This window comes from Salarias fasciatus, unplaced genomic scaffold (genome assembly GCF_902148845.1).
Source record: "Salarias fasciatus unplaced genomic scaffold, fSalaFa1.1, whole genome shotgun sequence".
In the NCBI taxonomy this organism is placed as follows: Eukaryota; Metazoa; Chordata; class Actinopteri; order Blenniiformes; family Blenniidae; genus Salarias; species Salarias fasciatus.
The window spans coordinates 182183-208492 of record NW_021941382.1 but is presented as its reverse complement, the minus strand read 5'-3'; the positions used below and the strand labels follow the sequence as shown (position 1 = coordinate 208492).

Sequence of the window (26310 nt, the reverse complement as noted above, 5' to 3'; positions counted from 1 at the left end):
ATGAAAGCTTGTTGTTTGTCTTAAGAATGAATTTTATTGTTGTCTGTGAGCAGGTGTGGGTCTGCAGCAGCTTTTGGAAAAACATAAGAAGAGATTGAGGAGGAGATTTAAACATGTGACTGAAGGAAGTGATGAAGCAGGAGGAGGAAGCCTCCTCAACAGGATCTACACTGAGCTCCACATCACAGAGGAACACAGTGAGGAGCTTCAGAGGGAACCTGAGCTGAATCATCTGGAGACAGCTTCCAGGAAGGAGAGCCTCCATCACACTGCCATCAGGGTTCAGGACATCTTCAAAGCCTCGGCCCAGCAGCACAGACACATCCGAGTGGTTCTGACCAGCGGCGTGGCCGGCAGCGGAAAAACCTTCTCGGTGCACAAGTTCAGTCTGGACTGGGCCGAGGGCCTGGAGAACCAGGATGTGGGGGTGCTGGTGGTGCTCTCCTTCAGGGAGCTGAACCTGATCAGAAAGCAGCTGTTCAGTCTCCTCTCGCTGCTTCGTGCTTTCTATCCCACGCTCCAGAAGCTGACGGCAGAGGAGCTGGCTGTCTGCAAGCTGCTCTTCATCTTTGACGGTCTGGATGAAAGCAGACTGTCTCTGGACTTCAGCAGCAGCCGGCGGCTGCTGGACGTCTCCCAGCAGTCTTCAGTCGGCGAGCTGCTCACTAACCTCATCCGGGGGGATCTGCTGCCCTCGGCTCGGGTCTGGATCACTTCCCGACCGGCGGCGGCCCATCAGATCCCTCCAACATGTGTGGACAGACTGACAGAAGTGCGAGGCTTCACTGACGCCCAGAAGGAGGAGTACTTCAGGAGGAGGCTGAGTGATGAGGAGCTGAGCAGCAGGATCATCTCCCACATCCAGACCTCCAGGAGCCTCCACATCATGTGTGGAATCCCAGTCTTCTGCTGGATCACTGCTACAGTTCTGGAGCACATGTTGAGCAGCGAGCAGAGAGGAGAGCTGCCCCAGACCCTGACTGACATGTACTCCCACTTTGTGCTGGTTCAGACTCACAGGAAGAAGCTCAAGTACCATGAAGGACCTGAGACGGGTCCACAGGAGCTGACAGAGGCTGACAGGGAGCTTCTTCTGAAGCTGGGCAGGATGGCCTTGGAACATCTGGACACAGGAAACATCCTGTTCTACCAAGAAGACCTGGAGCAGTGTGGTCTGGATGTGACTGAGGCCTCGCTCCACTCTGGAATCTGTACTCAGATCTTCAAAAGAGAGTCTGTGATCTTCCAGAAAGCTGTCTACAGCTTCGTCCATCTGAGTGTTCAAGAGTTTCTGGCTGCAGTCTCCATGTTCCACTGTTTCACCAACAGGAAGACTAAGATACTGAAGACCTTCCTCGGAGAGGACTGGGAACACATGGAATCAAGACCACGGACTTTTACTGACAAAAGGTCAAAGTCATCCAGAAGCCACGATGCTTTCCCATCTCTAGACGACTTCCTGAAGGTCGTCCTGCAGAAATCCCTCAGAAGTCAGAACGGCCACCTGGATCTGTTTGTCCGCTTCCTTCATGGTCTTTCTCTGAAATCCAACCGGAGACTCCTAGAAGGTCTTCTGGGTCGGACAGAGATCAGTTCAAAACCCATCCAGAGAGTCATCAAGAACCTGAAGAAGATCAACAGTGAGGAAGTGTCTCCTGAGAGAAGCATCAACATCTTCCACTGTCTGATGGAGATGAAAGACCTCTCAGTCCATCAGGAGATCCAAGAGTTCCTCAAGTCAGAGAACAGATCAGGGAAGGAACTCTCTGAGATCCACTGCTCAGCTCTGGCCTACATGCTGCAGGTGTCAGACCAGGTCCTGGAGGAGTTGGACCTGAAGAAGTACAAGACATCGCGGAAGGGACGGTGGAGACTGATCCCAGCTGTGAAGAACTGCAGGAAGGCTGAGTGAGTCCACATGTCCTCATGATCTCAGTGATGTTGGTAGAAAGTAGTTCCTGTAGTTCCTCTGTGGAGATGATCCTCAATGATCTGTCATGAAGAACCCATCAGTGGGCTCGACCCATTAGCTGCCTCAAATTATTACATGATTATGATGCAGCTTTAAACAGCTCTGTTATTCCTTTCATTAATATTTTTACCAATTTTTTGTCCGTTTCAACTATAACAGGACTATAACAAATGGAGAAACAGTTTTCAGTGTTGGTTCAAACACCGACTGTCAGTCTTCATTCAAAGTCTGCCTCAGATTTCATTAGTTATTTTCTGTAATATTTAAATTAGACTGCAGTGCTTCCAGTTGGACTCCTGCAATTCATTCAAACAGCCGCCGTAACAATGGAAGATCAAATTGGTCCAATCAAAAAAAAAAAGAAAGAACAGGTACACTTTTGGTCTTCTTTAGACTGTAAATACCTGATGAAATAATTCTTTTCGGGCTCAGCAGCATCTTGTCTAAATACTTTGTTAAAATGTGTTGCATTGATGTTAAAATGAAAGCAGACCCTGAACTGGGTCAAGAATGAAGAGTTGCTGATCTGGAGCTTTTTCAAACATTTCACTCAGTGTTGTTTTCACAGCTGAAAAATCTCCCAGCATGACGACGTTTGTCAGGAACTATTTTGAGCAACAAGCTCAGAAACTGAAAACACAACATGCAGCAAAGAGCAGAAAGACAACAGGGCAGGTTGGGATGTCTGGACGTCCAGCTCCACTCCACAGCTTCACTTCAACATCCTGAACTCAGGACATGAACTCCACATGTGGAACTCCATGTTCTCTCCTTCATGTGGACATGAAGCCAAAGTCAAACCAGAGAAGAAGATCTGAAGCTCTGATGTCAAACAGTCCAACAAAGTGTCCTCTCTCATATCAGCCTGTCCCCTCTGTGTCTCATTACAGTCTTTCTGGATGTCAACTCTCTGACTCTCACTGTGAAGTGATCTCCTCAGCTCTGAAGTCTGACCCCTCCCATCTGAAACATCTGGACCTGAGTTACAACATCCTGGAGGATTCATCAGTGAAGACTGTGTGTTCTGGACTGGAGAGTCCAAACTGTAACCTGGAGACTCTGAGGTCAGTTCACTGTCTGAAGCTAGAATCTGCTGGAGTCAAAGGACTGAGAGGAGTTTAGGAGGGTTCCAGATGTAATTTGGACAGAGAGTGGACTGAGCTCTGCAGCATGTTGATGAGAGCTCTTCTCCTCCTGGAGGCTTCAGCTGTTTGGACTTTACATTTCTAAACTCTTCCAGTCTGAACCTTCTTCAGCTCTCAGTCACTTCAGCATCAAACTCTGTCCTCTAATCTCACTTCTTTCTGTCTTTATTCAGGTTGAAAGGCTGCAGGATGTCAAAGATCAGCTGTTCTTCTGTGGCCTCAACTCTGAAGTCCAACCCCTCCCTCCAGAAACATCTGGAACATCTGGACCTGAGCAGGAACCATCATCTGAATTCAGCAGTTGAGCAGCTGTGTGGTTTTCTGCAGAGTCCACTCTGTCGTCTGGAGTTTCTGAGGTAGGACTCCATATTTGTTTCAGTAAAGTAGTGTTGACACGAAAGGTCAGACATCAGGCTGATGTGAGAGTGATCCACACTAAGGATCTCCAGGAGAAACGGAGCTTCTTCTCTGTGCTTTAGTCCTGTGACTGTGGCAGGACATTTCTGCCTGTTTTCAGAGCAGTCTGTCAAAAGCTACCAATTTTTTATTTTATTTTTGTATAGCCAAGCATCACAACAACAGTTGCCTCAGAGAGCTTCAAGATGTTACATTGGTTGGTAAAAATAAAAACAGTGAATAAGCATAATGTTAATATATCAAATTCACAGTAACGAGACAAAACGAAGCAACCACCACCTTAGACCCTCACATCCGGCAAGAAAAAACTCCAAAAAGGGGAAAAGAAGAAATCTTGGGGAGAACCACAGTATGGAGGGATCCCACTCCCAGGGACGGACAGCTTTGGCAACAGCTGGCATGAGACAATAAAAAGCAAAGCCTAGGACTATGTTGAGTACAGTCCGTTGGACGGTCCAGCACAAGAACTACGGATCCCAGAAGTAGAATCGAAGCCAGACCGCGGGCACAGCACCGACAGGAGTGTCCTCCCGGTCCGGACGGAGCTTGTTCGGAGGCCCTTGTAATAATGGAGTCAGCAACTGAAACTGGAGAAAACTCCCCCTCGAAGGGGGGGACAGCAGGTGAAAAGCAATGAACGGACTAAAGGGAATAACATTCAGACATTAGAGGATAGGGCTCAGTGCACCGTACTTCCCACAGCATTCTCGCTCCTGGGCAGCTTTGTGGATAGTTTAGTAATTAAACTAGTATTTAGTTAGTATAGTTTAGTTTCATTTAGTTTGGTTTAGTTTAGTTTAGTTTAGTTTAGTTTAGTTTAGTTTAGTTTAGTTTAGTTTAGTTTACTGTAGTTTAGTTTAGAGTCCCTAGCTGACCTGATCATAGGTTGCATCGAAGAGAAACGTCTTGAGCCTAACTTTAAATGTGGAGACTGTGTCTGCCTCTTTGACACCACTTGGAAGCTGGTTCCATAAAAACGGTGCCTGATAGCTAAAGGCTCTTCCACCGAGTGTCCATTTAGAGACTCTCGGAGTCACCAGTAACCCTGCATTTTGAGAGCGAAATGCTCTGATTGGTTGATAAGGCGTTAAAGCATCTTGGAGATAGGTCAGAGCCATCCCATTTAGGATTTTGTAAGTCAGGAGAAGGATTTTGAATCTAACTCTAAACTTGACAGGAAGCCAGTGAAGAGATTTTAGAACGGGAGTAATGTGTCCACGTCTTCTAGTTCCAGTTAATAATCTGGCGGCCGCATTTTGAACCAACTGAAAGTTTTTTAATGCACTTTTTGGGCAGGCTGCGAGAAGGGAGTTGCAGTAGTCCAGTCTAGTAGAAACAAATGCATGGATGAGTTTTTCTGCATCACTTCTCGGTAGAATGTTTCTTATTTTAGCTATGTTGCGCAAGTGGAAATATGCTGTTTTACAAGCCAGGTTGATGTGTGCTTTAAAGGAGATATCCTGATCAAATAAGACCCCGAGGTTCCTGACAGTAGAGGAGGAGGATACACTGACGTTATCTAAGGTGATAATCTGTTCAGATAGACACTCTCTCAGTTTATGGGGGCCTAGTATAATGACCTCTGTTTTGCCAGGATTAAGACCGAGATAGTTCGTAATCATCCAGGATTTAGTTTCTCTGATACAGTCACTGAGTCTGTCTATTTGATTAATTTGATCAGGTTTCATAGATAAATACAATTGTGTGTCATCTGCATAACAATGAAAATTGATATCGTGACTTCTAATTATGTTCCCTAAAGGAAGCATATACAACAGAAATAAAATTGGCCCGAGCACGGACCCTTGAGGAACCCCATAACTGACCTGGGAGCACGGTGAGGACTGTTGGTTAACGTGAACAAATTGGTACCTATTAGATAAATAGGATTTGAACCAGCAGAGGGCTTTTCCTCTGATGCCAACCTCACATTCTAACCACTGTGCTGTGATAAGCTCTATATCCCAACTGAAATTTCTCAAATAAACTATTGTCCTGTAGGTGGCGGCAAAGCTGTTTAACCACGACTTTTTCCAGAACTTTTGAAATAAAAGGCAGATTTGATATCGGTCTGTAGTTGGCTAGAATATCAGGATCAAGATTAGGTTTTTTTCAGCAGGGGTTTGATTACTACGAATTTAAATGACTGTGGCACATAGCCATTTTCTGGAGACGTATTTATTATAGTTATGATCGTATTTAAGACAACTGGAAGAATATCTTTGAAAAGCTTAGTTGGAATTGGATCTCGGAGACAGGTCGAAGTTTTGGAAGACATTACAATCGAAGTAATCTCAGCCCCATTTACTGGTGAGAAACTATCTAGTATTTCAGGTATTTCAGGTGGCGGCGGTGGCTGGATTCCCTGAGCTTGATCTGAGGAAAGCTCTTCACTGATTTTACCTCTGATGGTTATTATTTTATCATTAAAGAATTTAAGAAAGTCATGGCAGTTTAAAGATTCTCGGATTACTGGTTCCACGACAGTATGGCTGTTTGTCAGTCTGGCTACAGTGTTGAACAGAAACCGAGGGTTATTTTTGTTTATTTCTATTAAACAAGAGTAATGTAATGTCTTGGCTTTAAAAAGAGTTTGTTTATAGCTTAACAAGCTACATTTCCAAGCCTTCAGAGATTGTTCCGATTTAGATTTACGCCACAGTCTTTCTAATTGCCAAGTTTTTTGTTTGAGAACACGGGTTTCAGAATTAAACCATGGAACAACGCGCCTGGGTCGATTGGTTTTCAGCTGCAACGGAGCCACTACGTCAAGGGCAGATTTTAGTGAGTGCATAGCACTGTCAACAAACTGATCACTATTATCACCACTGGTCAGTAAGCTCATTTCTGTGAGTTCACAAGATAATGCAGCAAATGCAGGCTGGATCAATTCTTTGTACCGAGCCACAGATTTTTCAGATAATGTCCGTATCAGCTGAATTGTATCTTTTTGAGCAGAGTAGTCTTCAATCAAAACCTGAAAAGTAATTAAGAAATGGTCTGAGATTATGGGGTTCTGAGGGAGAACATTTAGGTCACTGACCTCTATCCCATATGTTAAGACCAGATCCAGGGTGTGCTTGTGACTATGAGTGGATTCATCAACATTTTGAGTGAAACCGATACTATCTAATACTGCAATAAACACATTACTCAAACTGTCACCAGAATCATCCACATGGATGTTAAAGTCACCTATTATAAGGATCTTGTTATGAGCCAATACTATATTGCTTAAAAACTCTGAGAAATCAGTTAAAAAGTCATAGTAAGGACCAGGAGGTCGATACACAATAATTAATAGCACAGCTTTTTGATTCTTCCAATTTGGACAAGTAAGCGTTAGTATTAAGCTTTCAAAAGAGTTGAATTTAACATTAGTTTTGTGTTTAATAAGAAGAAGACTGGAGTGCGATATCACTGCCACACCTCCACCTCGACCTGTTGATCTAGCTGTTTGGAAATTAACATAGGTTGGAGGGGTACATTCATTGAGCCTCACATAGTCATCTTGCAGAATCCAAGTTTCTGTTAGAGCAAGGAGATCAATGTTATTGTCACCGATAAGGCAATTAACTAACAGAGATTTAGTGGATATTGGTCTAATGTTTAGTAGACCACATTTTATGTATTTCCTACTGGAAAAATTATTCTGTCTCGTACAGGTGTTAAGCTTTATACCCATTGACTTTTTTTTAATGCTTTGAGCACTATGGACAGACTCAGTCTCTGTTAGCCTAGGTAGACCTCCATGCTTGACTTGTAAAAATCCGGGAGCAGGATTAGTGGTAGGATCAACAAGATCAACAGAGGAGCGTTCTACACGACTGCTCTGCGCCCAGGGCTCATAGCTGGATTGTCAATTTAGGGTACGAAGCCGATCAGCCATATTATGAGCTAAAAGGGCTGCACCATCCAAAGTTGGGTGGATGCTGTCCCTGCGGATGAGCCCAGGCTTTCCCCAGAAGGTGCACCCGTTTTTTAGAAAAATAACTCCGTTTTCCTCACTCCATCTGGACAACCAGCAATTGAATGATGAAAGTCGGCTATACATTTCATCATTGACCAAATTGGGCAGGGGACCAGAGAATATTACAGCATCAGACATCGACTTAGCCAATTCACACACCGAGGCTACTTGTAATTTGAGTACCTCTGATTGTCTCCGCCGGGCATCATTACCGCCTGCGTGAATCACGACTCGACGGAATCTCCTACCTTCCTGTTTTAAAAGCCTAAGGTTCCCTTCGATGTCCCCCACTCTGGCCCCCGGGTAACACCTAATCTTCACCGCTGGCAGCTTCACGTCTCTAACTATAGAGCTGCCAATCACCAGCGTGTCCAGTTCAGCCGGTGTGTCGTCGCTGAGGGGAGAGAACCTATTGCAGACGTGAAGCGGTTCTTGGAGTGCTACGTGGCGGTGCTTAGCACTAGCCTTCCTCCGGACGGTCACAAACCGGTCCTGGTCTTGCCCCGGCTGCTCGGGACATGCTGCGGGGCTAGGCTTGCTAACACTCCTCTCACTGCAGGAGCGGGCTGCGAGCCCTGCCGCTACCTCGCTGTAGCTGGCGCTGCCCTGCCCTTCACATCTGCGCAGCCGCTCCTCTAACTCGGTTACCCTGGCCTCCAGCGCTGTCAATACACTGCACTTTACGCAAATAGCCCTTTCGTAAAGGGAGGCAGGGTTCTGAATCAATATACGGCACACTGAGCAGGAAAGAAAAGAAGACAGAGGGGAGGACGCCATAGCAGTCCCGGCGGACCAAGCTAGTTAGCACGCTAAGATAGTTAGCACGCCGGTGGCGCTAACGGCGGAGAAGAGATGTAATTCACGAGAGATCGCTGGTCAATCGGGGCGAAAGTAACCCCGGGGGCGGAAATAACCCCGATTTTTTGATTGCTTCGTGAATTAACAGTAATAGCAAGAGAGAGACAGCAAGCACTTCAGTCGCTCGCAACCTTCAGCAAGCTTCACCAACATGGAAAACACTCAACGGAGTGATGTCAGCCAGAGGTGCGCCTTCACCAGCAGTGCTGCTGCATCCTATGGTGGTTTGGCCACACCCACCACCTGGCATGCAGTGCACATTCTGTACAACACATGCGGTCACTCGTCTCACATACAGACATGCAACTGAGTTCATCACTTCATTGGTGGACAATGTTGGCAGCTTCAACAAAGGGGCTTGGTGGTCGGAAACTATAAGATGATCTATGGACATCCCTTTAAACAGTCTGACCTCAGATGCTGCAGACCAGAGTGGACTCTGCAGAAAACCACACAGCTGCTCAACTGCTAAATCCTGCAGCTGGTTGTAACTCAGGTCCAGATGGTGAAAAGGTTTCTGGAGGGAGGAGTTGGACTTCAGAGCTGAGGCCACAGTAGAACAGCTGATCTCTGACAGACTGCAGTTCTCCAACCTGAATAGGTGTTTCGATAGGTTTATACGGTCTTTAGACTGTAAAGATCAGATGAAATAATTCTTTTCGGGCTCAGCAGCACGTTGTCTAAATACTTGGTTAAAATGTGTTGAATGGGTGTTGAAATGAAAGCAGACCCTGAACTGGGTCAAGAATGAAGAGTTGCTGATCTGGAGCTTTTTCAAACATTTCACTCAGTGTTGTTTCCACAGCTGAAAAATCTCCCAGCATGACAACGTTTGTCAAGAACTATTTTGAGCAACAAGCTCAGTAACTGAAAACGCAACATGCAGCAAAGAGCAGAAAAACAACAGGGCAGATCGGGGTGTCTGGACATCCAGCTCCACTCCACAGCTTCACTTCAACATCCTGAACTCAGGAAATGAACTCCACATGTGGAACTCCATGTTCTCTCCTTCATGTGGACATGAAGCCAAAGTCAAATCAGAGAAGAAGATCTGAAGCTCTGATGTCAAACAGTCCAACAAAGTGTCCTCTCTCATATCAGCCTGTCCTCTCTGTGTCTCATTACAGTCTTTCTGGATGTGAACTCGCTGACTCTCACTGTGAAGTGATCTCCTCAGCTCTGAAGTCTGACCCCTCCCATCTGAAACATCTGGGCCTGAGTTACAACAACCTGGAGGATTCATCAGTGGAGACTGTGTGTTCTGGACTGGAGAGTCCAAACTGTAACCTGGAGACTCTGAGGTCAGTTCACTGTCTGAAGCTAGAATCTGCTGGGGTCAAAGGACTGAGAGGAGTTTAGGAGGATTCTAGATGTTGTTTGGACAGAGAGTGGACTGAGCTCTGCAGCATGTTGATGAGAGCTCTTCTCCTCCTGGAGGCTTCAGCTGTTTGGACTTTACATTTCTAAACTCTTCCAGTCTGAACCTTCTTCAGCTCTCAGTCACTTCAGCATCAAACTCTGTCCTCTAATCTCTCTTCTTTCTCTCTTTACTCAGGTTAGAGGACTCCAGTTCATCAGGGAACAAGCGGTCTTCTGTGGTCTCAAGTCTTAAGTCCAAACCCTCTGTCCAGAAATTTCTGGGTCCGAGACGGAATTCAGGAGTTGAGCAGCTTCAGGGTTTTCCGCAGAGTCCACTCTATGGTCTGCAGAGTCCAAGGTCAGTTGAGTGTCTGTTACTCTTCTAGAAGATTCTCTTTAAGATGCTGCAGTACAGCAGGAGAGGCTGAAGGCCTAACAAAGTTCGGCTGCCTCGCGCCGTCCTCCTGTCAGAACTTTCTACGGCTGGGTGATCGAGAAGTCTTCTGTGATTGGTCAGATTTTCCTGCTTCCCCTCGACACTCCCATTAAATGCCAAAGTGGAGCCGACTGAAGAGACCGTGCTTTATTAAATGGAACAGAGAGCTGCCAGCTTTCCAACAATCACTCATAAAGTCAGCTGAATTCACCTTTAGAATTATTTCACTGTCCAGGTATATATTTATATATACTTGTACCTCTTTTTGTTTAACAAAATGTTGGTAATCGTCGATGGAAAACAGCTTTGTTTGGTCATTTGTACATTGAAAATTATTCTGGACTCAGATCATGCTTTAAACTGATTTTGTTTAATGACTGAAGTGAGCACATTTCCAAAGAATGGATTGTATAACTCTGAAAATGTTCTTTAACCATAGTGGTTTTATTATATATATTGCCAAGATACAGTACCACAAACACTTCATATCCCCGGAAGAATAAATAAATACAACTTGAATAGTCCTCACATCTCTCCAAAAAATACTGAAAGATATATTTCTGAATCAAAGTTCCATGGAACCCAGTCTCTCAAGAAGGGCGGGACTCTCCACTTCTCTGGTGCTGCCCACAGTGAGAAGCAGCAGGCTGGTGTGGGTTTGATAATAGCCCCACAGCCCTGCCGCCATGTGTTGGAGTTCTCCCCAGTGAATAAGAGGGTCGCATCTCTGCGTCTTCAGGTCGGGGATAGGTGCCTCACTGTTGTCTCGGCTAATGGGCCGAACAGCAGTGCAGAGTATCCGGACCTCTTGGAGTCCCTGGAAGGGGTGTTGGGCAGTACTTCAACTGAGGACTGCATTGTTCTACTGGGGGACTTCAACGCCCACATGGGAAGCGACAGTGAGACCTGGAGGGGCGTGACTGGGATGGACGCCTCCCTGATTTGAACCTGAGTGGTGTTCTGTGTTTGGACTTCTGTGCTAGCCACAGTTTGTCCTTAACAAACACCTTGTTCAAGCACAGGGGCATGACACCCTCCATTTTCAAAGCAGCTGCTCGGAGCTGTGATTGTAAGGTCTCCGTCGCCTGCTGTGGCGGCAACCCCAGAACCCGGTGGTGGACACCGGAAATAAGGGCTGCCGTCAAGCTGAAAAAGGAGTCCTGTCGAGCCTTGTTGGCTCATGGGACTCCAGAAGCAGCTGAAGGTGCCGGCAGGCCAAGCGAACTGCAGTCCGAGCAGCTGTAGAGGCAAAAACTCGGGTCTTGGAGGAGTTTGGGGAGGCCATGGAGGAGGAAGAAATTCTGGCAAACCATCCAGAGGGGAAAGCAGGTCTCCACCAACACTGTTTACAGTGGAGGTGGGGAGCTGCTGACCTCAACTGGGGATATTATGGGGGACCGTGGAAGTAATACTTCGAGGACCTCCTCAATCCTCGTCGCCATGTCTTCTGCGGAGGAAGCAGAGGCTGAGGTCTCAGAGGTGGACTTGTCCATCACAAGCTGAAGTCAGCGAATTGGTTGGGAAGCTATTCGGTGGCAAGACACCGGGGCTGCACGAGATTTGCCCTGAGTACCTTAATTCTCTGGATGCACAGTGACTGTCTTGGTTGACATGTCTCTGCAACATCGCTTGGTGGTCGGGGACAGTGCCTCTGGATTGGCAGATTGAGGTGGTGGTTCCCCTTTTTAAAAAGCCAGACCGGAGGATGTGCTCTAACTATAGGGGGATCACGCTCCTCAGCCTCTCTGGGAGAGTCTACTACAGGGTACTGGAGAGGAGGATTCGACCGATAGTCGAACCTCGTGTTGGGGTTTACAGCATTAATGGTCTTCTGGCTCACATGGGTCACACCGATAATGTTGTGACTTCAACTTAATGAATTTGGCAATCGGTAATAATTAATGATTATCAAATATAACTATTAATCAAATAATTTTGGATCAAATTTTCATCAGATAACCTTGGGGCATCACTTACATTTACCAGGAAAAGATAGCCAATTCGTCGTAGTCAGTCTCATAAACTTGGTTAAACTATTAAATTGCAATCTGGATTAATAAATAGATTATTAACAATTCCCATATTTTAACAGTAAAACCTGAAGGATTCTGGAGTTCTTGGACAGAGGAGATCCACATTACATTCATAATTGTGAAACATCAACAACACAAATGATTCAAATAATTATATTTATTAACAATAAAGCAAACAAAAAACACAATTCTATCCAGATGTCTGTACAAGTCGTGGGCATGTGTGCATGTGTGTGTGCGTGCATGTGTGAGGGAGAGAGATGGTTTGTGAGGTGAGAGGGAGGGCTGGCGGATGGAACTACAGATCAAAATGGTGGCCAGCCGAAGACTACAGTTAAGATGGTGGATCAGAGGGATGTGCTCAGCACATGTGCTCAGTAACAAAGAGAGCTTGAGAGGGCCTGTTTCCATTCTCAAGTGCAACTTTGTAAAAGCCGATTCAGAATGAGTCCACATGATCTCTGTTGTCCATCACCTCAGACTTAGTAGGTTTTTAGATAGGTTTATATGGTCTTTAGACTGTGATGATCAGATGAAATAATTCTTCTCGGTCTCAGCAGCATCTTGACTGGACACTTGGTTAAAATGTGTTGAATGGGTGTTAAAATGAAAGCAGACCCCTGAACTGGGTCAAGAATGAAGAGTTGCTGATCTGGAGCTTTTCTAATAATTTACTCAGTGTTGTTTTCGCCGCTGAAAACTCCCCCAGCATGACGACGTTTGTCAGGAACGATTTTGAGCAACAAGCTCAGTAACTGAAAACACAACATGCAGCAAAGAGCAGAAAGACAACAGGGCAGGTTGGAGTGTCTGGACGTCCAGCTCCACTCCACAGCTACACTTCAACATCCTGAACTCAGGACATGAAGTCCACATGTGGAACTCCATGTTCTCTCCTTCATGTGGACATGAAGCCAAAGTCAAACCAGAGAAGAAGATCTGAAGCTCTGATGTCAAACAGCCCAACAAAGTGTCCTCTCTCATAGCAGCCTGTCCTCTCTGTGTCTCATTGCAGTCTTTCTGGATATGAACTGTCTGACTCTCACTGTGAAGAGACCTCCTCAGCTCTGAAGTCTGACCCCTCCCATCTGAAACATCTGGGCCTGAGTTACAACAACCTGGAGGATTCATCAGTGGAGACTGTGTGTTCTGGACTGGAGAGTCCAAACTGTAACCTGGAGACTCTGAGGTCAGTTCACTGTCTAAAGCTAGAATCTGTTGGGGTCAAAGGACTGAGAGGAGTTTAGGAGGATTCCAGATGTTGTTTGGACAGAGAGTGGACTGAGCTCTGCAGCATGTTGATGAGAGCTCTTCTCCTCCTGGAGGCTTCAGCTGTTTGGACTTTACATTTCTAAACTCTTCCAGTCTGAACCTTCTTCAGCTCTCAGTCACTTCAGCATCAAACTCTTTCCTCTAATCTCTCTTCTTTCTCTCTTTACTCAGGTTAGAGGACTCCAGTTCATCAGGGAACAAGTGGTCTTCTGTGGTCTCAAGTCTTAAGTCCAAACCCTCTGTCCAGAAATTTCTGGGTCTGAGACGGAATTCAGGAGTTGAGCAGCTTCAGGGTTTTCCGCAGAGTCCACTCTATGGTCTGCAGAGTCCAAGGTCAGTTGAGTGTCTGTTACTCTTCTAGAAGATTCTCTTTAAGATGCTGCAGTACAGCAGGAGAGGCTGAAGGCCTATTCATACTCTATGAGAACAAGAACAAAGTTCGGCCAGGAGGAGGTTGTTCTCGCACCTCCTCCTGGCCAAACAAAGTTCGGCTGCCTCGCGCCGTCCTCCTGTCAGAACTTTCTACGGCTGGGTGATCGAGAAGTCTTCTGTGATTGGTCAGATTTTCCTGCTTCCCCTCGACACTCCCATTAAATGCCAAAGTGGAGCCGACTGAAGAGACCGTGCTTTATTAAATGGAACAGAGAGCTGCCAGCTTTCCAACAATCACTCATAAAGTCAGCTGAATTCACCTTTAGAATTATTTCACTGTCCAGGTATATATTTATATATACTTGTACCTCTTTTTGTTTAACAAAATGTTGGTAATCGTCGATGGAAAACAGCTTTGTTTGGTCATTTGTACATTGAAAATTATTCTGGACTCAGATCATGCTTTAAACTGATTTTGTTTAATGACTGAAGTGAGCACATTTCCAAAGAATGGATTGTATAACTCTGAAAATGTTCTTTAACCATAGTGGTTTTATTATATATATTGCCAAGATACAGTACCACAAACACTTCATATCCCCGGAAGAATAAATAAATACAACTTGAATAGTCCTCACATCTCTCCAAAAAATACTGAAAGATATATTTCTGAATCAAAGTTCCATGGAACCCAGTCTCTCAAGAAGGGCGGGACTCTCCACTTCTCTGGTGCTGCCCACAGTGAGAAGCAGCAGGCTGGTGTGGGTTTGATAATAGCCCCACAGCCCTGCCGCCATGTGTTGGAGTTCTCCCCAGTGAATAAGAGGGTCGCATCTCTGCGTCTTCAGGTCGGGGATAGGTGCCTCACTGTTGTCTCGGCTAATGGGCCGAACAGCAGTGCAGAGTATCCGGACCTCTTGGAGTCCCTGGAAGGGGTGTTGGACAGTACTACAACTGAGGACTGCATTGTTCTACTGGGGGACTTCAACGCCCACATGGGAAGCGACAGTGAGACCTGGAGGGGTGTGACTGGGATGGACGCCTCCCTGATTTGAACCTGAGTGGTGTTCTGTGTTTGGACTTCTGTGCTAGCCACAGTTTGTCCTTAACAAACACCTTGTTCAAGCACAGGGGCATGACACCCTCGGTCGGAGGTCGATGATCGACTTTGTTGTTGTGTCATCTGACCTCTGACCTCATGTTTTGGACACTCGGGTGAAGAGAGGAGCAGAGCTGTCGACCGATCACCACCTGGTGGTGAGTTGGATTCGCTGGCGGAGGAGGAAACCGGACCGACTTGGCAGACCCGAACGTATTGTGAGGGTCTGCTGGGAACGACTGCAGTCCGAGCAGCTGTAGAGGCAAAACCTCGGGTCTGGGAGGAGTTTGGGGAAGCCATGGAAGAGGAAGAAATTCTGGCAAACCATCCAGCACCTCAGGAGGGGAAAGCAGGTCTCCACCAACACTGTTTACAGTGGAGGTGGGGAGCTGCTGACATCAATCCTCGTCGCCATGTCTTCTGCGGAGGAAGCAGAGGCTGAGGTCTCAGAGGTGGACTTGTCCATCACAAGCTGAAGTCAGCGAATTGGTTGGGAAGCTATTCGGTGGCAAGACACCGGGGCTGCACGAGATTTGCCCTGAGTACCTTAATTCTCTGGATGCACAGTGACTGTCTTGGTTGACATGTCTCTGCAACATCGCTTGGTGGTCGGGGACAGTGCCTCTGGATTGGCAGATTGAGGTGGTGGTTCCCCTTTTTAAAAAGCCAGACCGGAGGATGTGCTCTAACTATAGGGGGATCACGCTCCTCAGCCTCTCTGGGAGAGTCTACTACAGGGTACTGGAGAGGAGGATTCGACCGATAGTCGAACCTCGTGTTGGGGTTTACAGCATTAATGGTCTTCTGGCTCACATGGGTCACACCGATAATGTTGTGACTTCAACTTAATGAATTTGGCAATCGGTAATAATTAATGATTATCAAATATAACTATTAATCAAAGAATTTTCTCTTTATAGCAGCTGGTGACTTCCACCAGGCGGGTCTCTCATGTGCTGCCTGAATTCTACCAACACGTAAATGTTGTGAACAGAGGAAACAACTCTCTGGTCTCTTCAGAAGCAGAGATTTTCCCCCATATTGGTAACTCAGATCACATAATTGTCAGACTCATACCAACACAGACCCAGAGTGAAGTGGGATGAGCCGGTGGTCAGGGAGGTCAGAATGTGGCCACAGGAAGCAGCTGCAACACAACAGGACTGTTAAAACGCCACACTCTGGGATAGAGAGGCCGCAACACATGAGAGGAAAAATCTACAGGAGTACAGAGATTCTGTTAATAGCTACATCAATGAGTGTCCTGAAGATGTAATCGAGGTTAGAACCATCAAGAGACGTTCCAATCAGAAGACATGGCTGGCAGGGAAAGTGCTCTCATTGCTCAGAGCATGAGATGAAGCTTCCAGAGCAGGAGACTCTGCAGCATTATGCACTCGCAAGAAGCAATCTGGCTCAGAGAATTCAAGGGGTAAAAAGGCAGTATGTGTCATAGGGCGGAGAGCCCCGATTTACTTAGGTCGCAATGAGGAGTCCTTCTGAACAAATAAAGCATGCAACACTGGGAGCAAATGTCTCTAAAATTTGATTTATTAATTTTGAAAAATAGATTAAAAAAAAGAAGTCCTAAAAGGGCACCGACAATAAACCTAACACTCTCAGACCTAATAAATACATACGGTGAATGTGGGATCCGGCTCAAGGTCGTTGGTGCTCTGCTCCTCTCCTGCTGTGGGCATCAGCCAAGTGGATAGGGGCTGGTGGACACCCTCCTTCTATGGCGTGTCTCTCCCTCTCACACGCAGACAGAGAAGGGACCTGCATGAGGGGGCAGGGTAGGGTGGCTGTCACTAAAAAGGGGGCTGTGGCAAGCGTCGAGCAACTACGTTTGGCTATGGGTTGGTTGGGCCAGAGCCACTGTCAGTACACACTGCAGCGCACCACACACGAAATAGCAAGCTGTGACTCTGACCTACAACCACCAACAAAAGCCATAAAGGGAAAATTTAGCTGGAAGGAGGGGGTTCGCACTCTCCCCCCCTCCTGTGCTCCCACAACGCTTCCTGCCGCTGCCCGGGAAGCTCTCGCTCGTCCTCTCTTCCTCTTCGGTCCGCTGTCCCTCTGGGTCCATCTCAGGCTCTGTTCACGCCAAAGCATTTGACTCGACGTAAATGATGTGGTGGAGCCGGGAGTGACAGTGTGAACCTGTTTTTCACACTGGATCAACCCACTTTTGGGTCCAGCCGGGACCGCTTCGAGGAGGAGGTCCGAGGTCGACACCGTCTCGATCTGGATGTGGTGAGAACATGGTCGCTCCCTGGGTCCAGCCAGCTTTCCTCGTTTGCCACACTTTTGTCCGTGTGAGGCATCCGTAACGCACGACACGAACTGTTATTCCAAGCATGGCGGAGACGAAAGCCTGTCTTCCTTCTGAAAGTTGGCGATTTGTATGGTCTGCAGAAAAATCATGTACAACAGAACAACCGTTCTTCTGGCCGCGTTCCATCGACAGAACGGAATCACTGCAGCACTGTCTGTGGTGTCTCTGCAGTCCACTGGAGGAGGTTACCAGATCTGTCGATCTCCCACCATAAACCCGTTTAACTCAATAGAAAGCAGCCCAAACCACCATCTCGGTTGAAAATGCACCTTAAAACCGTATTTGTATAATTAAAAAAAACACTTCATGAACACATAATCATTTCATCAACCCGTCAGACGTGTTCAAAAAACAAGCTTGATTTGGCGGAAACCTGCCCAATCTGGCAACAGAAAACCGCTCCTGTCAGAGAGCTGTTTTGTGCAATTTTGGAGTTATTTGACTTTCCTGCAGTGACGAGGTACAAAAGCGTTCATTCTTCTAATGCGTATAATGACTACATCGCGTTGTTTGTTCTGTATTCTACCATAAGAAGTAGAAAAATACAATATTAAGGCAAAAACACGACACAGATTTTATTTTTGAAATCACTTATTTAGGAACAAGTATCACGTTTCCTTCCAGCACCCGACTTGCTTCTGTCTGGTTTGACGCCCCTTTGTTTCAACGGTGAGAACATAATTCACTTATTTATGAGGAGGCGGATTTACAAATTCACACTTCCCAAAAGGGGTCCTGGCTCGACCCAACTCGGTGTGAACATGGCCTCAGGGTCCGTCTCAGGGTCCCTCTGGTGCCCCCGGGTCTCCGTTTTCCACTTGTGCCCCAGGTCCCTGTGTCTTCTCCTCTCCCTGCCACTGGAGTCACGCTCAAAGGTGCTCAAATTACAAGTAGCCTCGGTGTGTGAATTGGCTAAGTCGATGTCTGATGCCGTAATATTCTCTGGTCCCCCGCCCAATTTGGTCAATGATGAAATGTATAGCCAACTTTCATCATTCAATCGCTGGTTGTCTAGATGGAGTGAGGAAAACGGAGTTATTTTTCTAAACAACTGGTGCACCTTCTGGGGAAAGCCTGGGCTCATCCGCAGGGACGGCCTCCACCCAACTTTGGATGGTGCAGCCCTTTTAGCTCACAATATGGCTGATCGGCTTGGTACCCTAAATTGACAATCCAGCTATGAGCCCCGGGTGCAGAGCAGTCGTGTAGAATGCTCTTCTGTTGATCTTGTTGATCCTGTCACTAATCCTGCTCCCGGATTTTTACAAGTCAAGCATGGAAGTTTACCTCGGCAAACAGAGACTGTGTCTGTCCATAGTGCTCAAAGCATTAGAAAAAAGTCAATGGGTAAAAAGCTTAACACCTGTATGAGACAGAATAACTTTTCCAGTAGGAAATACATAAAATGTGGTCTACTAAACATTAGAGCAATTTCCACTAAATCTCTGTTAGTTAATTGCCTTATCGGTGACAATAACATTGATCTCCTTGCTCTAACAGAAACTTGGATTCTGCAAGATGACTATGTGAGGCTCAATGAATGTACCCCTCCAACCTATGTTAATTTCCAAACAGCTAGATCAACAGGTCGAGGTGGAGGTGTGGCAGTGATATCACACTCCAGTCTTCTTCTTAAACCCAAAACTAATGTTAAATTCAACTCTTCTGAAAGCTTAATACTAAGGCTTACTTGTTCAAATTGGAGGAATCAAAAAGCTGTGATATTAGTTGTTGTGTATCGACCTCCTGGTCCTTACTCTGACTTTTTAACTGAGTTCTCAGAGTTTTTAAGCAATACAGTATTGGCTCATAACAACATTCTTATAATAGGTGACTTTAACATCCATGTGGATGATTCTGGTGACAGTTTGAGTAATGCGTTTATTGCAGCATCAGATAGTATCGGTTTCACTCAAAATGTTGATGAATCCACTCATAGTCACAAGCACACCCTGGATCTGGTTTTAACATATGGGATAGAGGTCAGTGACCTAAATGTTCTCCCTCAGAATCCCATACTCTCAGACCATTTTTTGATTACTTTTCAGGTTTTGATTGAAGACTACTCTGCTCAAAAAGATAAAATTCAGCTGATACGGACATTATCTGAAAAATCTGTGGCTCGGTACAAAGAATTGATCCAGCCTGCATTTGCTGCATTATCTTGTGAACTCACAGAAATGAGCTTACTGACCAGTGGTGATCATAGTGATCAGTTTGTTGACAGTGCTATGCACTCACTAAAATATGCCCTTGACGTAGTGGCTCCGTTGCAGCTGAAAACCAATCGACCCAGGCGGGTTGCTCCATGGTTTAATTCTGAAACCCGTGTTCTCAAACAAAAAACTCGGCAATTAGAAAGACTGTGGCGTAAATCTAAATCGGAACAATCTCTGAAGGCTTGGAAATGTAGCTTGTTAAGCTATAAACAAACTCTTTTTAAAGCCAAGACATTATATTACTCTTGTTTAATAGAAATAAACAAAAATAACCCTCGGTTTCTGTTCAACACTGTAGCCAGACTGACAAACAGTCATACTGTAGTGGAACCAGTAATCCCAGAATCTTTAAACTGCCATGACTTTCTTAAATTCTTTAATGATAAAATCATAACCATCAGAGGTAAAATCAGTGAAGAGCTTTCCTCAGATCAAGCTCAGGGAATCCAGCCACTGCCTCCACCTGAAATACTAGATAGTTTCTCATCAGTAGATGGGGCTGAGATTACTTCGATTGTAATGTCTTCTAAAACTTCGACCTGTCTCCTAGATCCAATTCCAACTAATCTTTTCAAAGATATTCTTCCAGTTATCTTAAATACGATCATAACTATAATAAATACATCTCTAGAAAATGGCTATGTGCCACAGTCATTTAAATTCGTAGTAATCAAATCCCCGGCTGAAAAAACCTAATCTTGATCCTGATATTCTAGCCAACTACAGACAAATCTGCCTTTTATTTCAAAAGTTCTGGAAAAAGTCGTGGTTAAACAGCTTTGCCGCCACCTACAGGACAATGGTTTATTTGAGAAATTTCAGTTGGGATATAGAGCTTATCACAGCACTGAGACTGCATTAGTTAAAGTCACTAATGACTTGCTATTGGCGGCTGACGCAGGTCTGGTCTCAATCCTGGTTCTCTTAGACCTCAGTGCAGCTTTTGATGCAATTGACCACAATATTCTCCTGCAGAGGTTAGAATTTGAGAAATTTCAGTTGGGATATAGAGCTTATCACAGCACAGTGGTTAGAATGTGAGGTCGGCATCAGAGGAAAAGCCCTCTGCTGGTTCAAATCCTATTTATCTAATAGGTACCAATTTGTTCACGTTAACCAACAGTCCTCACCGTGCTCCCAGGTCAGTTATGGGGTTCCTCAAGGGTCCGTGCTCGGGCCAATTTTATTTCTGTTATATATGCTTCCTGTAGGGAACATAATTAGAAGTCACCATATCAATTTTCATTGTTATGCAGATGACACACAATTGCATTTATCTATGAAACCTGATCAGACTAATCAAATAGACAGACTCAGTGACTGTATCAGAGAAATTAAATCCTGGATGACTACGAACTATCTCCGTCTTAATCCTGGCAAAACAGAGGTCATTATACTAGGTCCCCATAAACTGAGAGTGTGTCTATCTGAACAGATTATCACCTTAGATAATGTCAGTGTATCCTCCTCCTCTACTGTCAGGAACCTTGGGGTCTTATTTGATCAGGATATCTCCTTTAAAGCACACATCAACCTGGCTTGTAAAACAGCATATTTCCACTCGGGCAACATAGCTAAAATAAGAAACATTCTACCTCAAAGCGATGCAGAAAAACTCATCCATGCATTTGTTTCTACTAGACTGGACTACTGCAACTCCCTTCTCGCAGCCTGCCCAAAAAGTGCATTAAAAAACTTTCAGTTGGTTCAAAATGCGGCCGCCAGATTATTAACCGGAACTAGAAGAGGCGAACACATTACTCCTGTTCTAAAATCTCTTCACTGGCTTCCTGTCAAGTTTAGAGTTAGATTTAAAATCCTTCTCCTCACTTACAAAATCCTAAATGGGATGGCTCCGACCTATCGCCAAGATGCTTTAACGCCTTATCAACCAATCAGAGCACTTCGCTCTCAAAATGCAGGGTTACTGGTGACTCCTAGGGTCTCTAAATGGACATTAGGCGGAAGAGCCTTTAGCTATCAGGCACCGTTTTTATGGAACCAGCTTCCAAGTGGTGTCAAAGAGGCAGACAGTCTCCACATTTAAGGTTAGGCTAAAGACGTTTCCCTTCGATGCAGCCTATGATCAGGCCAGCTTGGGACTCTAAACCATCATTATTAAAAGCTGCCCTTGGAGCTAGAATGCTGTGGGAAGTACGGTGCACTGAGCCCCATCCTCTGGTTCTTCCCACTACCTTCTAATGTCTGAATGTTATTTGGTTGTGTTTTCCCTTTAGTCCGTTCATTGCTTTTCACCTGTTGTCCCCCCTTTCGAGGGGGAGTCTTCTCGAGTTTCAGTTGCTGACTCCATTATTACGAGGGCCTACGAACAAGCTCCGGCCGGACCGGGAGGACACTCCTGTCGGTCCTGCCCGCGGACTGGCTTCGGTTCTACTTCTGGGATCCGTGGTTCTTGTGCTGGACCGTCCAACGGACTGTACTCAACATAGTCCTAAGCTTTACTTCTTATTGTCTCATGCCAGCTGTTGCCAAAGCTGTCCGTCCCTGGGAGTGGGATCCCTCCATACTGTGGTTCTCCCCAAGATTTCTTCTTTTCCCACTGGGTTTTTGGAGTTTTTTCTTGCCGGATGTGAGGGTCTGAGGCGGTGGTTGCTTCGTTTTGTCTCGTTACTGTGAATTTGACATATTAACATTATGCTTATTCACTGTTTTTATTGTTTTAATATTATAACATTACTTAGTTCAGTCATTGACCTCCACGGACATTTTCGCTTCTTCATTCTGCTCCGGTTTGCAGGTGTGTGACGGAAATTCTAACTGCTTAATTCCACTGCGTGCGTTTCTGCTCCGCTCAGCTCCGCTGCGCTCCGGACCGCTCCGTTTGTTCAAAACCCACAGCGTGCGCTTTGCTCCGCTGCGTCTCTATTCCGCCCGGCCGGAGAAGCAGAGCAGCGCATGCGCTATTTCGCATCGACCTCCAGAAGCTGAGCAGTCTGGGCCACACTGGCATCTTTCTCTGTACATCCGGGTAGAAAGGATGACTGGGGTCATATAAAATTTTATGATTCTCCACTTCCAAAATCAGCGTCTCTTCATCCTGGTTGTTGTGCTTCAACACGCTGAATTTCGTGTGACAGGATGTTGACATTCGGGCCATTCAGAATAAAATGCATACATGGTCCTGAATAGGCTATGTATTTTGTAGAAAACACGAAATTTATGGACAATAGCCTGCAAATGGGCCGTATATGCAGCTGCGTAAACATTCAGAAACGTTCGACTATAGTTTGATTACAGGCAAAACAGAAGTTTGTCAAATAAAATTTGAAAGTGTGTTTTAATTTTTGTTTGCCCGCTTTTTAAAGGGTATATTTTAATCAGTATGGTATGTCTATTCGTGATATATCCGACAATTAATGTGACGAAAAAAAAAACGGCTTTTAACAGTTTAAAGTTTTTAATAAAGACAAAAAGATTTTATTTTGTACAAAACCGGAGGTTGTTGGAGTTCTCTTTCCTGTTTGGTGCATCTGAATTGTGGAAATTTATGCGTACGGAGACCTGACGGACCGGACCGGAGAGAAAAATAGACCTCGGCTCTATTTTGGACTGACGGAGCGGAGCGGAGCGGAACGGAGCGGAGCAGAACGGAGGCTGTGAAATCCGCTACAGTCATTAAAATAGCAACGTATTTGCTGCGGCGGTCGGACCGGAGCGGAGCTGAGCGCAGACGGAGCAGACCGGAGGATGTGGAATTTAGGGGTAACGCGCATGCGCGTTGCATCGCTTTAAAACCAATGGGGTAAAGGAATGGTGCCACGCTGAGACTTCTCATCCAACCACAATTAAATTAATTCTGATCGGAGGGTGGAATTAATCTGGTAAGCCGGAATAAAAACAAGTTGAAGTGAAGTTAGGGTGACCATATTTTGAATTCCAAAAAAAAAAAAAAAAAGGAGGGGGGGGCTCTCAACACAAATTCAGATAGGCTTCCTTTACAAATATTAAATAATGTTCTAAATATGAACTCTTCTGTTAGAAAATCTAGCTTCAACAATATATTTCTTAATAACTTTAATAAGATAGAAGAATAGAAGAGTCTCACCAAAATACTAACTTAACAAACAGTAAGGATATATACTTTTAATCTTTAATTGTTTTCTTCATCCTGCTTTTCTTCTACATTCTATTTTTCATTTCGGCATGTTGAGATTTTTTTGCAGTTCATCTGTGAAGGTGCTCTAAGCTGAGGCATTTTCCGTGCTCCGCTGTCTGAACAGCCCTGTCTGCTCCTTTCCGTCTGTGTGTGAGCGTGCGGCGCACATCGGCTCACAATACGCCTCTCGGTAATTAATGTCGCACAACAAAGTATCATAGTATTGTGTGCAAAGCGCTGGTCAATTTACGTTTATGTGCTATGAGAAACAGTGAACCCCGGACATTTCCTTGAATTTAAAAAAACCCGCCCGGACGCCCCGGACGGACGTAAAAAGTGAACATGTCCGAGTAAAAGAGGACGTATGGTCACCCCAAATTAAGTAACGAGACCATTTTTAAAACGTAAGCAGTAGAAAGTACAGATAATTACACGAAAATGTAAGGAGTAGAAGTAAAAAGTCATCCAAAAAATAATTACTCCAGTAAAATATAAATAACCAAAATATCTACTTAAGTAAGGTAACAAAGTATTTGTACTTTGTTACTTGACAGCTCTGGTTAAATTCAACCAATTCTTTAAATTTTAATGTTCCTATTTGTATAAAAATTGGATTTTTTTTTAGCTCTGTATCCACTTCCATTTACAACACCAAGAGCACGTTTCTGTAAAATGCAAATTGGATCAATGTAGGTTTTACAAGCATTTCCCCACACTTCATTACAATAAGTCAAATGTGGATTAATTAGGAAATTATACAACAGTAACAAAGCATTCTTATTGAGACACTCTTTAACCTTGTGTAACAGCAATAGTTTGGGATAATTTTGTTTCAACATGTTCTATGTGTGATTTCCATGTTAAATGTTCATCAATTAAAACACCTAAAAACTTGATTTCATGCACTCGATCGATCTCTAACCCTTGAACAGAAAGTCAGCACCAATATCTTTATCTTTACAAGTAAAGACCATAAATTTTGTCTTGTTAATGTTTATAGATAGTTTGTTAGCATTAAACCAGTGTAATACTTTCTGAAACTCATTTTCCACTGTTTGTAACACCTCATTTATGTTTTTTCCCATGTAAAACAATGTGGTATCATCTGCAAATAAAATACATTTTAGTACATTTGAAGCAGACACAATATCATTCACATAGAGGAGAAAGAGAATTGGTCCAAGGACCGAGCCCTGAGGTACCCCACAAGTTATATTGCAAAAGTTAAATTTTCCCATTGTTGTGCTACCCCTCTGATCTCATATTTCTTCCCATATTACTTCGCCTTCTCCTGGTGTGAACGGCCCCACTGGTAGTGTTTTCCCATGATGCTTAGTGCCATGCCATGTCTCCTCTGCTTTGCAGTGCGCAAAAAATTGGGAGTGTGTCTGTTTGTGTGTGTGTGTGTGTGTGTGTGTGTGTGTGTGTGTGTGTGTGTGTGTGTGTGTGTGTGTGTCTGTGTCTGTGTGGTGTATACTAACTGATGGTGCAATTTCTATTATTTTGTTTTTATTACTGTTTTTACTGTTCAGCACTTTGCATTATTTTTATAAATATGAAAAAGTGCTATACAAATAAAGTTTGATTGATTGATTGATTGATTGATTGATTGATTGATTGATTGATTGATTGATATGTGTGCGAATGTTTGGGGCACGGTCAGGCACATGCGCGCTCACGAGCGAGTTGTGCCCTCCTTTTTATAAAAACCTCGTGCAAGAGTTAGTAAAAGAGGAAACAGTGATTCACAGCCAACTCCTCACACACAGACAATTCAGCTGCCTGTGTGTCCCTGTGGATCTGAGGTGAGGGGAGAAAGCGCGCTCACTGTGCGCATGAACGTGTGTTCAGCGCTGGAAAGTAAACAAAACCACACTTGTAATGAACAAACTTCAGTTTCAGTTAAATCAATAAAACACAAACTTGGAAACTATCACACTTCTATCTAAGCCTGTCCAGGCACCAGCCTCATGGGGTTGCTGTTGTCGAGCGGTCACTCTCTGTGTGTGGTCCTGCAGGTGAAGCACAGTGATTTCGGTAGAGTTAAAGCCGCCACTTTAACTCAACTTATCTGCTGCATCCAGCAAAACTTAGGCAATGCAGCTGCATCTCTGGAGAAAAAATCCAGATTGTTCTCTTCTTCTGCTGCTGTGCTGCAGCTTTTAGCGGCAGCACTGTTAACGTGATGACGTCAGCCTCCTGTCCCCAGCTTGGCCAATCATGGTGCGCATTCTGAGGTGCTCTGCCGTGTTTGGAGAAGGCCTCATGAGCACCATCGTGAGGCAGGATGGTGGTATTGCAGCCCTGTGTTGGACAAGCTCTGGGGGGGGGGGGGGGGGGTTGAAAATGGGCACCGCCTTTTTTCTCTGAGAGACTGAGCTGGCCGCATGCTCACCATGGGCGATCTCTTTGTGTTCTTTGTCTTCTGTCACATGAAGAGATCCAATGACTCCCCAACAACTCATGACCCTATTATGTATGATTTCTCCATCAAATAAATGCTTCACTGTGTTCTTGGTCCAAACAATGACCTCACTGATATGTGTGGATGATCACAGCATTGATCAAACACAATAATGTGGAGCTGCTTATTTCTCCATGAATCTTTGCCATTTATTCTGCTGCTTTCTCTCTGTATTCAGGTTGGAGAACTGCGGCTTGACAGAGATCAGCTGTTCTTCTGTGGTCTCAGCTCTGAAG

General features: G+C 45.0%; 1 protein-coding gene across 1 annotated transcript; it reads left to right on the top strand.

Moving 5' to 3' along the window:
• On the top strand, positions 1–26310 carry LOC115385371 (NACHT, LRR and PYD domains-containing protein 12-like; the record flags this gene model as incomplete). The annotated part of the gene is made up of 7 exons (XM_030087353.1): positions 1–10; positions 54–1908; positions 2863–3036; positions 3291–3473; positions 9490–9663; positions 13206–13379; positions 26253–26310. Coding segments are annotated over exons 1-7 (2628 nt in total), but the record flags the coding sequence as incomplete, so codon positions are not given.